The sequence below is a fragment of the Rhyacophila brunnea genome, unplaced genomic scaffold (assembly GCF_057557595.1).
Source record: "Rhyacophila brunnea isolate RB1 unplaced genomic scaffold, BYU_Rbru_1.0 scaffold_23, whole genome shotgun sequence".
In the NCBI taxonomy this organism is placed as follows: domain Eukaryota; kingdom Metazoa; phylum Arthropoda; class Insecta; order Trichoptera; family Rhyacophilidae; genus Rhyacophila; species Rhyacophila brunnea.
In genome coordinates this window covers 13,691,108-13,707,946 of record NW_028232893.1, presented here as the reverse complement: position 1 = coordinate 13,707,946, position 16,839 = coordinate 13,691,108, and the positions used below count along the sequence as shown (strand labels likewise).

Sequence of the window (16,839 nt, the reverse complement as noted above, 5' to 3'; positions counted from 1 at the left end):
GAAGGTTTTGAGATGTTATTCATATTGTATAAAGCGTCAATTACATTGAGCTACTTTACGAGATGTTTGTTAGCGAATTTAAAAGCGGGCGACTCAGCTACTGCGATTGTGATGATGACACACAAAACTTTCCATTCGCTGAGAAGCCACAAGCCAGCTACTATGTTGACAGAATGTAGTTCGTTTTTTACCGTAAAGTCTCTACTGCACAGACGCAGTAGGCCCACACGCCGGCGTGTAGCGTGTAAAGTTGACCGGCTTTCAATTTTTTTCGGAAGAGTGTTTACAATCTGCTTGTTAGCTTGTTCGATGATGACACTGGGCGACACTACAGGCAGATTGTAAATTCGCCAACATGCAGCTCGTAAAGTAGCTCAATATAATTGACGCTTTACACAAATTAATATAATATTATCTCTGTCAGATTTTTGTAATCAATTTTACATTGAATTTGCACTGTTTATTTATGTTATTTTATTTCGCAAAGAATGTGAAAAAAGTTTAAGGTGACGCATCAGTGAAACGCCAAATAATTTTCAACTGTACGCGCGACGAAATTTTGGACTCGCTGCCATTCACTGAGAGAATGTTGACCCGGGAACACGTCACTTTGCTGCGTGATGGCGACGGGTCAATTAATTCTAAAATCGTGTAAAGATGACTAAAAACGTTACCCATTTACTTTAAAAAGAAAACATGTCAATGAATATATTATTATTGTTACTAATAGAACAATAAACAGAACATAAAATGGACGTATGTTGGATTTATATGACAATTAATATTTCGTTTGACAGGCGTCATTTTCACCCGCCACCCGCAATCCGCGCATCGCCTAGCGACGATCTTTTTAGACCGTGCCTCAATTAATGCATGGCCTTAACAACAGCACATGTACGGATACCAAAAACATGATTTTCATCGGTGTATAGTTCCTCATTTTCTGTTATTCAAAGTCAAGGAAAATTCAAATAAAAACTCGAAAAGTAAAAACCTGGACATTTTTCTACATGATTAAAAATTTAAGACCTCAAGTACGTAATAATATATGGTACCCCAGTTATGAAAGATAAAACTAATGTTCGAGTGAATTCCGGATTATATATAATCAAAGTTCTACTAGGTACATTTGAAAATTAATATAATATTTTTTAATACATTCTAACAGATATTAGCTTACAACATTTAGTGGTAAAATACACGGAACATGTTTTGATATCCAAATAAAATTATGGAGATGTGAAAATACAAAGCTAAGAATGGTTGACAAGATGAAATTTTATTCAGATCATTGTGGTCATTTCTAAAATTACCATTCTTGCGGTTACATTATTCGTGGAAGGACTGTGCGGAGTTTGGAAACGTACGCTTCTAATATTAGCGAGATCTATCTGGCCAACAGGCCTAGAGACGCCTTCATCGGTGAATTATCGGGTAGTGTGAGAGCCCACTTTCTCAAGCCGATCAAGAGAACGGAGCACAAAACTAAAATGGCACCACAAATAGAATATTTGTTGGGTACTTCGTTGAAAAACATCACCTGCCATATGAAAGCGAAGACGATGTCCGCGGATCTCGCTATGGCGATCGGCCCTGCCTGCTCCAGCTGCAGAGACATGGTGAGGAGTATCTGCCCTCCGAAGCTGAACAGGGCCAGACACAAGACTAGTAATCTATCTGTACCACACTGCGGTAAGCATAGCGCACCTATCAACCACGTGACTAGAAACGTTTGAACTAACGCAAAGCTGCCAAAGTTGGTCATTATTACGGAAAAATGAAGACCCTTTAACGCTCTGAGCAAAATGTACACGTTAGCGCCGAATAATGTCGAACCAAATGCGGCGGCTGCCCCCCAGGGGTTAGAAACCTCTTCCTCGCTTAGAATTCCATCTCCGGCGACGCCGAACATAAAAGCGGGACGGGTTATCAATATCACACCGATCAGCGTCAAAACTATTGATATGATGTTGAAAACACCGCACGGTTCTTTGAGGAAGATTCTTGCAAATATAGAAACAAATACGGGGACTGAGAATACAATAACGGAAGCGTCTGCGAGAGGCATGTGTCTGAACGCGTAAAAACTTAACATTAGACTCGTAGTTCCGACAAAAGAACGTACCATGAGCATTGTCCTTCTGCCTTTCGGAAACAACGGCTCTCTTTTATAAATCACGACAGGAATCGTTGGTAATAGTACTCCGACGAAACGGAAGGCTGCCAATTCCATCGGGTCCACGTTCACTAATCCTTTCACTATTACGGAGCTGAGAGAAAAAAACAACGACGAGAGGGTCGCGAGCATGAGCCCTAAAAACGGACATCGCTTGAGCAGAGGGCGTCTGTTTTCGTAGAGGTTCGGTGAAATGTCGTCTCCGCTGCCCGTGGAAATGTCCACGAGGTGCTGGAGCTCCAGATGCTCAGGCATGTCGCCTGTCGCGCCGAGAAACACTAAAATTACAGCACACATTTTACAATACATTCAGACATGACAAAAAAAAGGCATACCATTTTGAATCGTAAATCAACAGATGCTTACCTATTTGATTGAATCCATTTAATGCTTTATCAATTTAGCATGCTCTCCGCATTTTATATTGTTGGTTCGTTTCATGATACTAATAAAAATGATTTATTTTTCATAAATCTGACACACCATCGTCAAATGTTTTTAAACCACCATTATTTTTATTTTTAAGTGTTACCAATGTAATCATATTGTTTTCCATAAAAATCTCAATTCCGTCGCTGTCATTTACAACTGAGTTTTAAAAATAATTGTATTTATTTCTTGATCATTATGATAAAATCTCTTTTTTAAATCAATAACGTTTGCGCTGAACTAAATCTCTATTTTAAATAATAATTATTCTGTGCACCTGACAGAGCTTCATCAAAATGTTCTTTACTCGTGTACCCCTGACCATAGACGAATATACTATACTACCCCTGACAAAAGCGCCAACTGATCAAAAGTTAAACTAAGCGGTCTCGCACACACAAACTTGGCACGACTGCAACCATAGAGAATGCGCAACTTCACCGCTCTGAATAAAAAGTATGTGAGCCGGAACGCTCCATAATAATCCGATAATATTACAGTGTGTGAGTTTTTTTGTTATAGTTATTTTTTATAATCCTGTTAGGATCGAACATGGTGATGAAATAATGTATAAAGTAATGATATACCTATTATGTAGATAAGAAATTCTAAAATATTTTTTTCCAAAAATTCTCTTGTACATTTTTCATGAAGAAAATGATTGGTGATCAAATTTTTTAGAGCAATTTTAGACGATTTTAGAGCAATTTGAAAAAAATCTAGCAAATTTCCATTATCGAACCGATGGCCACATTTTTTTAAACCCTTTCATTACAGACATAATTACTAAAATTGCCAATTCCATAGCGGAAATTCTTCAAGCAGAAATATCAAAGATTGAAGATTTTTTTTAGATACTTACATACATATTCAAAATGACATTAAGGTAAATGTACTAGTAGTTGAACATGTACCAGTAGTTGACCTTTTTTCAATAAAATGCCCAAAATAAGAAACGTAGACACGGGATTGCTCTAAATTGTAAAGTTGAGACAAGTGAAGCCATAATCTGTGGTCGGATTGAGGATCTAACACATCGCCATATGTCATAGAAGCGTCATAGCAGCTATTTGAAAACAACACATCACGCTGTAAGCATTTTATTTTTAATTTCTTAAGTAAATTGTTAAGGATATCAGTGGATGTATGCATATGGCAATTTAATGTTTTTGACTTCATAATATCAAGTTAATGCATTACGGGCAGTCATAATATTGAACTATCAATATCATTTGTAATTTTTAAGTTATATTTACAAGGAAGCTAGTTTGTGGGGGGGTCAACTACTCAAACTTTTTTAAATACTTTTTCAGTAGTTGACCAGGGTAGTCAACTACTAGATAAATTAAATAAAATTATTTCACTTAGTTTTGAAGAATTTTTACATTCATAAGTATGGAATGATGATTATTTATTAATTAGAAGTGTCTAGGGTGGTTCTGTCCATTAGATGACCTAGGCGTCAACTTTTATTTTTATTTTTTCAGCAACGGGTTTGTGTATTTTTTCCTCGGAAAATAAAAATTTCTTGAATTATAGTCCTGAATATATAGCAACTGAATGAAGCAGGCCAACAATAGCCGACAACTTACGAGAAATAGCGACGCGATAAAAAAAAATGCAGGGCATCACGGAGGATTTACTTTGGTCATTATAACGTACCCATATAATTAATAATGTTAACGTTACCTAGTTTTGCCGCAAATTGTTTATCAGCCTACCTTACCACACTTTTTTATATAACCTGCCTGCTTCACAACACTTTCATATAACCTGCCGCCCCTAGGGAAGCAGGGTCTTAGCCAAAAAAGGAACCGAGACAATGTACCAGCAGGTAAATGCCGACGATAAAGAATGCATAACCGTCATAGTAACAGGGAGTGTCGGTGGGGCTGTCACACCAACGACAGTCCTCTACAAGTACAAAAGAATTCCTCAATAAATTTCCGAAAATGTGGACTTTGTCCATGGAGCCCTTAAGCTGTAACAGTACCAGGAAAATCGTAAAGTGTGCCTTCAATGGTTACATCAGAGGAACCCAAGCGGTATTTAGAGAGAGTTCCTGAGTAAAAACATTGATGAGGAAAATCTTGAATTATTCCGCAAAAACAACGAACCTGATCAAGATGACAAGTCACTGTTCGCACTGTGACGAAACGTAAAAAATGAGTTGGAAAATATCACTCCACCTGACCCACTCAGACTCATCGATGAGGCATTGCGAGAAGAGGAATCCGATGATATGATGTCTTTGGCCGCCTGGAATACTATGAATTATTATGATGTTTCATCTCCAATCGCTAGGGCACCTGTGGCTGGTCTAACGACTTGTGATGGTGATTCGTCTCCAATCGCCAGTGCACCTAAGGCTGGTATAAGGATTTGTAATGATATTTCGTCTCCAATCGCCAGTGAACCCGTGGCTGGTCCATCAAATATTCTTAGTCCATTCAAGAGACATTTTTTCTTCCCCGGTGAAGGGGAAGAAAAATTCAAGAAGAAAGCAAAAAAGGGGAAAAACCCCCTTTTGAAAAAAGAAGGAGCTGCAGAGAGGCAAAGAAAGAAAGAACTAAATGAGCAAGCAAAGGAAGAAAAAATGGGGGAATTGAAAGCAGTCAAGAAGAAAATGCGTTTTTCTTCCGAGACTTCTAACCCAAGTGTTGACATTTCAGACTCAGTGGAGAGTGAATGGCATAAGTCTAGTGATGAAAGCTTTAACCCTAAAACTCGATGGTTGCCCGTTATGAAAGTCATTAATGAACATTATATTATAATACTCCCCGGGGAAAATCGTCGATATTTCTAAAGTAAAAGCTACTATTTTCATCGATGCAAAAGTGCGGGATACTATGGAAATGGCCAGAGCGACCCGATGTACTTAGCTATGAATGGAAGGCGTAGTATTCCACATAAATGACCCGACACAAGTAAGCAAAACTCGTAATGTTTATTTAGTTCCGGAATTGGACTTTATTTGGAATATCTAAGGATTTTTATGTTAAGTTTTATTTTGGTAAGTACTGCGCCTATGCGTTACTATGTAGTATGTATGTACTTAGTTGCTAAAATAAATATATTTTTGTATTTTTAGTTTGAAGTAACTAATTTTGCACTTTTTGTTACCCGAACAAAGCTGATGATTGGCTGTCAAACAAAATCCTCTCCTACGTAACTTGTTACTGAACCGCCCATTGCTACCAAGTTGATTCAAGTAGCTATGGGCAAGAGTGGTCTGACAGGAAGCCCTGAGGCAACTCTGATGACAGATTTGCCATAAAGCCTTCTGATTAGACATGGTCAACTACTGAAAAATATAGTGGTCAACTACTGGAACCCCTGATTAGACATGGTCAACTACTGAAACATATAGTGGTCAACTACTGGAACTTTCAATTTTTTGGATGGTCAACTACTGGAACAAAAACATGGTCTTGAAAAATTGAACACAATTTTTTTGTAACAGACCCTTTCTTAATTTTTGTCTTGTCATATTAATTGAGACATTTGATCCGTTATGAGTAGACTTGCTATGCCAACATTCGGTGTAATGCTAAACGTTAATCGTTATTTTTGTTGAATTTTTTTCTTAAGTGGTCAACTACTGGTACATTTACCTTATCTTAAAATCGAACGGATTGACTGAAAACATTTGGAATTTAGCTGACCATAAAAAGTACCCTCTTTTGAAAACAGGAGCCTAAAAAATTTAATCCTGTGTTGGTTCCACATATTTGTGCGTATCTTTATTTTCCACCATGAACATAATAAAACCAAAAACAAGATGTCGACTTACTAATACCAACCTTGATAATTGTTTACGTTTGGGATTATCATCTGAAGCGTCTAGTTTCAAAAGCCCCTAAAACGACTTTTGACGGTAGTTCTGAGAAAATGAATGAATGAATGAAAGCTTGAATGCGTGAACATTAGGTTTTTATTATTTGATTTATACACTATAAAGAGTATAATATTTAGTATCCTTTACTCACGTTTTGCTTATTTTACTGAGAGAATATATTAAAAATCAAATGATTGTCTTTTTAGGGGACTTTAAACTCAACTGCCGTTTTAGGGGCTTTTGAAATTAACATGTATGATTTTAAGCGGTTATGAAACTTACATTACAGCAATGGCCCATGAGGAAATTGCAAAAGAGTCCTGTGGTTATATTTCTTTGAGAAAAAATAAAAATGTCTTGTACAAATTAAAAAAATATTTATTCTAAGTTACTAAAATTAACAATATAAATTATGTTAACGATATAGAATTTACTATTGTATACATACATAAATATAATTAAAAATATTACAAATTTAATAATAATGAAATAGAACAGTAGTCTATACTTATATAGGTATAGAAATGAATGTTTTTTTGTCCCGCATGCGTTCCTATACCATTCATCCGATTGTGATGAAACTTTCGTCAACTGCTGTGCGCACACCCGCGAAGGTTTAGTACAACCGTCTTCTTCTTCTTCACCATCATTCTATCTTCTTTTATTCGTATGGTTCCTATACCATTCATCCGATTGCGATGAAACTTTCGCCAGTTGTTGTGCGCATACTCGCAAAGGTTTCTGAATTAGTACAACCGTCTTCTTCTTCCTCATCATCATTCTATCTTTTTTTATTCGTATGGTTCCTATACCATTCATCCAATTGCGATGAGACTTTCGTCAGTTGTTGTGCGCACACCCGTGAAAATTTCTAAATTAGAAAAAACCATCTTCTTCTTCTTCTATTCTATCTTCTTCAATTCGTATGCGTTCCTATACCATTCATCCGATTGCGATGAAACTTTCGTCAATTGCTGTGCGCACACCCGCGAAGGTTTAGTACAACCATCTTATGTGTCTTCTCCTTCTTCATTCCATTTTCTTTTATTCATATGGTTCCTATACCATTCATCCGATTGCGACGAACCTTTCGTCAGTTGTTGTGCGCACACCCGCAAAGGTATCTAAATTAGAAAATCATCATCTTCTTCTATTCTATCTTCTTCAATTCGTATGCGTTCCTATACCATTCATCCGATTGCGATGAAACTTTTGTCAATTGCTGTGCGCACACCTGTGAAGGTTTAGTACAACCGTCTTCTTCTTCTACATCATCATTCTAACCGACACCCGCGAAGGTTTCTGAATTAGTACAACCATCTTCTTCTATTCGTATGCGTTCCTATACCATTCATTCGATTGCGATAAAACTTTCGTCAATTTTTGTGCGCATACCCGCGAAGGTTTCTAAATCAGAAAAACCATCTTCTTCTTCCTCATCATCATTCTATCTTTTTTTTAATGGTTCCTATACCATTCATCTGATTGCGAAGAAACGGAAGTCCGGGTAGGGAGGGGAGTAGCCCGATCCGACCTCCGCGCTCAACTCTCCGGTCAACCTCACGTTGATGACGCCCTTGGCAGCGCGCCGTCAGTCGATACGTGTGAGTCACACGACTAGCTTCCACCCTTCGACTAGCTCAGTGATGGTAAATCGTTCAGGGCGGTAAATCGAAGCTGGGTTTGGTTTGGTAGAGCACGTTCAGTGTAAGGTTAGGTCTTGACAGTTGGGTTACGATGTAGGATTGACGGTTGACGATGGTGGATATTCAAAATGAAACACACGTTGTTCGTAGCACAAATCTTAGCAGAAAGTTTTATTTTTACAATTAAAGTTCACAAAAAGGTTACTCACTATTACACACAGATACACAATAGGGAACGTGCCGCTCCTGATGCAGTCACTGAAGAGGGCTGTAATCTCTGGCGCGGCTATGGCCCATGTGCGTTTGACAAGTAAATTGTCAATGCAGTCCGGGCCTGGGGCTTTGTCAGCAATCAACGTGCGTACGATGTGGTTGATCTCCTGTTCGGAAGGCAACGATGAGTGATCCGTGTCGATGGGAAGAGAAGCCTCGAAGCGGGCCATCCTCATGGCATCATCATCCAGGGGGGTGAGGGCCTCGAGTAAGACCGCAGCCGTTTCAGACTCAGTACTGGTGAATCCGCCACCCGGTTTCTCGATACCGCACAAGAGGCTTGTCGGTCTGAGTCCCAGCCTCAATGCGCGGTATGGAGGACCCCAGGGGTCCAAACCTCCCTTGATGGTGACAAAGTTACGCCAGTAGTCTTTCTTGCAGCGTCCGAGTGAAGCGTCGGCTGATCCGGTGATGTCTGCAGTCAGTCGTGAGGCGGCCGAGTGTAGGTCCGGAAAACGGCTTCTAGATGTCTTGTCAAGCTTTTTGGAAAGCACCTCTTCAAACTTTTCCCAATTCCCGTCGCGCGTTCTAAATCGCGTAGGCGGGGGTGGGGATACGTCAGAGACGCCATCGTGCGAGGAGTCAGCGGCCAGCTCAAAAGTGATCAACCGGTGATCACTCATGGAAGCGCTCTCATGGACTCTCCAGCCGCTGATCCGTCTCGCGACGGACTCAGTGGCCAGGGTGATGTCGATGTGGGTGCTTCCGTGGTTTGCGTGCGACACAAAAGTCGGCATGCTGTTGGGGTCGTTGAGGACGACCAGGTTGTGCTGGTGCACCAGCTCCTCGATGACGTCCGCGTCGCACAGGGGGATATCCACGGGCGCCCAGAGGGGGGATTGCGAATTGGCATCCGCACAGATGATGACATCCTTGCCATCAACTGCGCGTAGAATGCCGTCGAGCACTGATACCACGTGTTCCTTTGTGCTCTTAAAGCTGAAGTAGGCGGAGATAACCACCACGCTGCCTCCTCCGGAAAAGCTTATGTTTGCGCACGCGACTAGCTCAGTTGACAGGTGCGAGAGCGACAGCACGCCAAGGCGGGGGTCAAGAGCGAATACGGAGGCCTTTGGCTCTGCACATCTGGCATTGACGACAAGGCCCGCGCACGCGAGTCCCTTTTCAGTGACCTTGGGGCCTTTATCAGAGCCCCAGTGGTACGGTTCCTGCACCAGCGCCAGAGACAAGCCCGCGGCCCGCATAGTCTCAATCAACTCCGCCGAGCCGGCGTCGCTCAGGTTGACGTTCAACTGAGCGAAGGTTATCATCGCGCGGCAGTGTAGTCCACCATCGCTCTCTCGCGCATCTCAGCGTGTAGCCTTGCTGGGCAATCGAGACTGCCGGTGGAATGGTCAGACAGCTGTTTATGTTTGTGGCAGGCCACGCATTTGGGTGGGTTTTCTTTGTTGGGGCAGTCTTCTCGGTCGTGGCCGGAGATGGCGCAGTGGCTGCACGTTGGGGTCTTATTCGCACACCCTTTGGCCATATGTCCGTATAGGTGGCATATGTTGCATTTAACCACCCCAACGTAGTCCCTCAGAGGGAAGGATTCCCATCCCATGTATAGCCTGTCTTCTGCCAGAAGAGCAGACCAGATGGCCGCCGGGGCGAAAACCACAAAGTGGCATCTGCCTGTTCTAGGCCCGACTTTGTGGCTTAGCCTGGTGTCCTTATAAGCGGACTCTGGGAGGCCGGTTTGCTCTTTTGTAGAGGTGTATATAGCTTCCCGGAGTTGAATATCGGTAAGAGTTGATGGTAGGTTAAAAATTATTACTCGAGGTTGCTTCTTCCCGGCGAGCTCGGCTCGTAGGGCAACCTCCGAGGTCTCCATGGCTTTTACAAGAGCCTTGGCCTCGACTTCAGAACGGGGATGAACAATAACGCCCCCGTTCCTTATATTTCTGATCCCGGTTATTTGGACTCCAAGAGACCTGGGGTCGAAGGCCTTTTTCAGGATCTCCTTGGTGGTGTCAGATTTCTTCTCCCCAGAGCCGGTCGGGGGCGAGGGGTAAGAGGGACGGGAAATGGTTGTTGGTGTTGCCATGAGCGGCGGCTTGAGGGACAGAGGTGGCGATGAGGGGGCGACTTTTTCGGCCGAGGGCTGTGGCCCATGATGTGGTCGCTGGAGTGAATGTCACCGTAATGTTTGGTGCGGTATGATGAATAGTCTTGAGCGTCTTGGTTTGACTATGTAGATCGGAAATGGCCTTTTTCTGGATCTTCAGCCCGATCGTCCTATCCTTTAAAAGCCCCTCCAAATGCTTGTTTTTGGTCTCCAGAGTAATGGCTATTTTCTCGAGTTTTGACATGGCGAGGTTGAGCCGGCCTTGTGCTTCCGAGAGGTTAAGGAGAGCGTTGCTGATTCTCTCCTTAGCCCCGGCTTGTTTTCCTCTGAAGGCCGCAATCAGTTCGTTCATATTATTGGAAACTTCTTGGTAGATCGAATCGTATTGGTTGGTTTGAGTTTTTTTGGCCTGAGATTGAGGACGAGGAGGAGGGAGCTTCGTGAATGTCTCGCGGATCGGGTTCGTGACTTTTGGTTTTATTCTTTTTCGGTTCTTGATTCGTTGATTGCGTCCGGGGAAAGATGAGGCAGCGATTTCCGTCCGGGTGATTTGGGGGAGCGTGTCTTATTCTTCGCCATTGATGTCGGAGCATGACCAGATGTGGACGCCAGTTGGGTGGGGTGATAGGAGGGTCAGGACCTTTCCGAGGAGGCGGTGGGGTGCGTTGCATGGCGCAAGGCTCCGGCTAGTACTGGTAGTGAGCAGTGGTGAGTTTAGTTGGAGACATTATAGGTGACACGGTCGGTAGTTTGGCGGGTTTACTAGTGTAAGTGTTTAACACTTTTTGATGAGGTGTGAGTTGGTGAGTGGGTAGGCACTCAGGCAGGGGTGTCAAACTGGGGGGCCGGGGTCCCGATGGGGCCCTTGGCTTCCAGGCAGAGAAGGTCAATGTTGGGCCCGCGGTCCAAAAATGGTCCCTGACAAAATATGGTTAACAGCTCAATTATTGATGGTATGGCAGGCCTCGGAGAGAATTGGCAGAGCAGTAATTGATGAGGGGGAGCAGAAACAAAAGGTAGAAGTAATGATAGTAATGAACTAAGATTGGGCTTAGAGTGGGTGACTAACAAATTTGAGAAAAAATTGTTAAGTCGAAAAAAGCTTGATGTAGGTAGTTATGTGTAAGATGATTGACATTTTTATAAGTCCAAAATGGATCAGTGGGTCTATTCTATACTTATCGAACACTAAATTGATAAATAGTATCAAACTTAGGGTAGGTTTGTATCAAAATATTAGCACTTATTGTAACAATTACACGAAGCCGGTTTTTATTGTTGCAATAAGTGCGATATTTTAACAGCAGCAAGATAGGTGCTGTTAAAATATAGCACTTATTGCAACAATAAAAACCGGCTTCGTGTAATTGTTACAATAAGTGCTAATATTTTGATACAAACCTACCCTAAGTTTGATAATATTTTTCACTTTATCACTTTAGCGGTCGATAAGCATAGAATAGACCCACAGATGTAGGTATTTGAGATGTGTTGAGAATTTGGGTGAGGGCAGAGCAAAAACAAAAATCAAAACAAAATGACCACCCGGTATGGACGGCCGCCAAAATGCGACTGACGCAAGAAAGTGAAAAAAATGGGCGGGGATTCTGGAGTGGTAGAGGGGGCTTAATAGTTATGTTTATGACTGTGCAATTGGCTTGTAAGTCGTTTGCGAGCGATAAGCTAGGTGATCGCTCGTGAATCTTGTCGCAGATTGGTGGTCACTTGTGATTATCTTGTTGATGACTTGTTAATGTGGTTATAATGACTGCGGTTGTAGGGTTCAAAGTTCAATGTTTGTATTTTTTGTGGTGGGATGCTTGAAGAAACCGTGAAAAGTCACTTAAATTTTCACGTATGCACTTGTAAAAACTATTGCTGTGTGGAGCAGATGGTTGTTAAAACATTGTGTGAATTTGAAGCGTTTCAGGTGTTCAGTTCTCACTTAGAAGCAATAAAGTACAGCACACAGGTAAAGTCACTATTCCCGGGAAAATCCCGGGAGGAAACACTTGGAAACTTAACAGGTCGAAGTCCAGGGGCAGGCACAGGTGATAATGTAAAAACGGGAACGAAACACAGTAGAAAGTGGGGTCAAAAGTGAAATAAGAGCGAAAAGCGATGAGTTGGCGTAAAACAATAATTGCGGAGCGAAGCCAAAGCACGTCTGCACTCGGCAAAGGTAAGTTAAAATTTTTTCCAAGATATGAAACCATCTTATTCTTCTTCTTCTTCAATATATCTTCTTTTATTCGTATGGTTCCTATACCATTCATCCCATTGCGACGAAACTTTCGCCAGTTGTTGTGCGCATACCCGCAAAGGTTTCTGAATTAGTACAACCGTCTTCTTTTTCCTCCTCATCATTCTATGTTCTTTTATTCGTATGGTTCCTATACCATTCATCCGATTGCGACGAAACTTTCGTCAATTAATGTGCACACACCCGCGAAGGTTTCTTAGATATTACAACCATCTTATTCTTCTTCTTATTCAATATATTTTCTTTTATCCGTATGGTTCCTATACCATTCATCCGATTGCAACGAAACTTTCGCCAGTTGTTGTGCGCATACCCGCAAAGGTTTCTAAATTAGTAGAACCGTCTTCTTTTTCCTCATCATCATTCTATCTTCTTTTATTTGCATGGTTCCTATACCATTTATCCGATTGCGAGGAAACTTTCGCCAGTTGATGTGCGCATACCCGCGAAGGTTTCTGAATTAGTACAACCGTCTTATTTGTCTTCTTCTTCATTCTATTTTCTTTTAGTCGTACGGTTCCTATACCGATCATCCGATTGCGACGAAACTTTCGTCAGTTGATGTGCGCACATCCGCGAAGGTTTCTAAGTTTGCACAACCATCTTATTCGTCTTGTTCTTCATTATATCATCTTTTATTCGTATGGTTCCTATACCATTCATCCGATTGCGACGAAACTTTCGTCAATTAATGTGCGCACACCTGCGAAGGTTACTGAATTAGTACAACCATCTTCTTCTTCCTAGTCATCATTCTATCTGCTTTTATTCGTATGGTTAATATACCATACATCCGATTGCGACGAAACTTTCGTCAGTTGGTGTGCGCCCACCCGCGAAGGTTTCTAAATTATAGACGCGTGACTCTAAAACGAATTCCTTCCGTCTTTCCGCTTTAGATATGATTTGCTAACTAACCATTTTTCAAAGAGCATCCTGACTCTTAGCCTGTGGGCCTCGTAGGGGCGGCCAGGTCGAGCGGAGCCAAAAAATGTATGGGGACCACCATGAAAGCGCGGAGAGTGAGCGGTAGACAGTCTGGCCGCTCGTCGAATTTGCAGCGTTTCGAGCGGCTAGCTAGCGGTGTGTCAAACAAAATTGACTGTTCCCCTCGCCCTTCCTTTCCCCGACTTCAAAAAACGTCTGCAATTGGTAGCGTTGGGTAGCCGCTGCTATGAATCTTTTGGATCACAAAATAGTTTGTGTTTTACGCGCGTCTTAGTTTGCTATTCATTTTTATTTGAAGGAAAATACCTACTAAGCCCATATTATTATAAATTACACTAGCATGTACCTATACTTTTAAGTTTTTTTTTTTTAAGTACAGGTATAAATAATCTAATGCATTTAAGTTTTGTACTATGTATTCCATTTGAGTCGTTTTTTGCGACCCGGTTTTTGACTTACGGCATCTTCAGGCACTATGCGCACTCATCAATGGTAAATAAACACTGTCAATAAATGCAGTTAATTATATCTTATATAATAAAATTAATACAACAAAGTAGGTACCTACCTATTGAGTCAAGATTACCTACATATTGCCTGAAGATGTCGAATGCAGAGATGCAGAATTCCTCCAACTCACACGTACGTGTACATATAAAAAATAAACCACCAATATTATGTGTCATCACTGTCATCTTCAATAATAATTGGATAGGGAAATAGATACGTTGTTATTGTTATTAGGTACGTTGGTAGTATTCTTTATCAAGTCTCTAAACCCGCCACTGATATAGGTACACTGATGAAATTTATTTACGATAGTTTTAGATTTAAAATGCACATTAACCTTGATTTTGATATTAACAAGGTACACAATATGTAACAGAGCAAGGTTCCAATGAATTCGGCGAATGGCTGATAACCATTCCTCGTAGGTAACCAAGCTTCTTTGCCGGACGAACTATTTGGCGTATGCTTTTGGTCCGCGCACTATGTAAGATATAAAAAAAGTCTATAGGTATTATAGCAGGTACGTCCAAAATATTGTAATTTTGAAATCGGAAATGTCTATTTTTAACTAAATACAAATACATACCTACTATAATTACGTTATTCCTGCTCCATTGTATTTTTTTAATTATGCGGAACATAAAATGAAATATTATTATTATTATATTGCTGGCGACAAAATAATTTTGTTATGGGTATAATAATAATAATGCCGATTTCTTAAAGTGCGGCCACACCGAAAACAAGTCGCGCGACAACTCGTTAAATTTTACGATAAGGATGATAATTATCGTAAAATTTCTTAAGCAATTATGATAATTATCGTAAAATTTAACGAGTTGTCGCGCGACTTGTTGCCGGTGTGGCCCCGGCATTACGCGGCAACTAATAACTTTCTTATTAATTTATTACGTCAGGTGTCATGTTTCTTGTCAAAACCATACGCGGTCAGCGCTGTGAAACCTTTTATTATTTTATTATATTATTTAATTCTGAATAAAATAATGTATAATTAATTTTTACCAGATTTTATATAATATTATTATTAACGTTTCAAAAAATGCGCTTGTGCGTTACTAAACATTTCAAAGTTTTCAATTCTTATTGTTTTTTTTTTAGTAGTTCGGCATTTTTTCTGGTTCGGTTAATCTTATAGGTATGCTGAGAATTCACTGTTTTTGTGAAATACGGGATTTTTACATATACAAATAAAACTCGCTTCTGTGTGGGGAATTATATACATAAACCTTTATCACTTTATAAATATACACTTGATTACGTAGGCGAGTGTAGTCAAGATCTCAATAATTCTTCTTCTTCTTGGTCGTACACTCATGGCTGAGGATCGTGACCAAATTTGAATTTCGTCTTCCTTTGAGCGACCAAGACTTTCCATCCTTCTCGATCTTCCGCTTCTCTCAGGGCAGAATGGATGGTGCAATAATTCTTACATGATTACAAATTCACCAATACTAAAAACGTTGTGGAACCGCCACCATGTGCCGAGTTATGCCAAGTCCCAAATCAAGATAAATAAAAAAACATTATATAAACAGTTTTTAAGTTGCATATCAATTGTTTGCAAACATTTGTATAAAAACAATTCATAGATACTATTTTAAACAAATGTGCATTTTTTTTTGTATTTCGCCACGAATAGAAAACGTATGCAAACGCACAAACAAACATGCGAGCGTGGACGTGTCTACAGATTTTGTTTCACTAAAAGTAACGCCGTGTGGTCTCGACGAATGTTGTTTTGATTAAATCTCATAAATCTGTATGATACGGGCTGCCCAGACTACATTTAATTGATAACAATGTGTGCAGATGAATACGTGCGTAGACTTACAAATGTTTGTAATGTGCATTTGTTAAGCGATATCAGTTTACAAACAATGTGGGTATTTTACAAAAAGATTATACAATACCCTCTGGTTATAATCCAAACAACTCTGTTCAGGTTCTCAATTTCTTTAAATATATTAAATAAATTTTTATATTGAAAAGGTGACGTGCCACTGGCTCAAACCGCTGGTAAAGGACGCTCCTATGTGGGACAGGCCAAGCATTTGGAGCGGATAATTAGTCTAGACTTCATCGCGCGTTGCATGAGCGTTTCCACCAGGTCCGCGGCCTTAGGGAAGTAAGGCGTCGGGGAGAGCGGTAGGCGGGGCGGGTTACTTGAGATTTTTGAAACTGGGCGCAGCAGGTAATTTCGTTCGTGACCGTGGGTACACGAAATTCGCCTCTTTTAGTCGTTTTCGAAATATTATTTTTGTAATATTGTTTGTAAGGTAGGGCTGGTCAACTTTTGTCAGGGGTGTTTTGATATTGAGATTAAATTTATGATGAAATTGTAGACGTTTTTATGGAGAAGGGTTTTATTTGGTGATACCAATTATTGCAAACTCAATGAAATAACTGACTTATTTCTTAATATTCATTTCAGTGACAGCCAGCGAAATGTCCAATTATCGTGTACTCAATGAAATAGCTGATCCGCAATTTATTGAATAGTCATTTTAACATAATTAGTTTGATAATTATTGATGTACGCAGTTTTGAATAATATTATTATTCGAAACTGCATACATCAATAATTAGCAGATCATAATTGATTGGATAGGACACTGTATCATAACTTCCCGGACTGAGCATATCTCACCGGGTGGTACAGTGCACTGT

General features: G+C 40.6%; 1 protein-coding gene across 1 annotated transcript; it reads right to left on the bottom strand.

Moving 5' to 3' along the window:
- Nucleotides 1–843: 843 nt before the first annotated feature.
- On the bottom strand, nucleotides 844–2,684 carry LOC147069567 (solute carrier family 35 member G1). Its single transcript, XM_085950321.1, has 2 exons — nucleotides 2,543–2,684; nucleotides 844–2,454 (listed from the first exon to the last, which is right to left on the bottom strand). Exon 2 carries the CDS (start codon nucleotides 2,429–2,431, stop codon nucleotides 1,388–1,390), a length of 1,044 nt encoding a protein of 347 aa, XP_085806447.1. The 5' UTR covers nucleotides 2,432–2,454; nucleotides 2,543–2,684; the 3' UTR covers nucleotides 844–1,387.
- Between the last annotated feature and the right edge of the window lie 14,155 nt (nucleotides 2,685–16,839).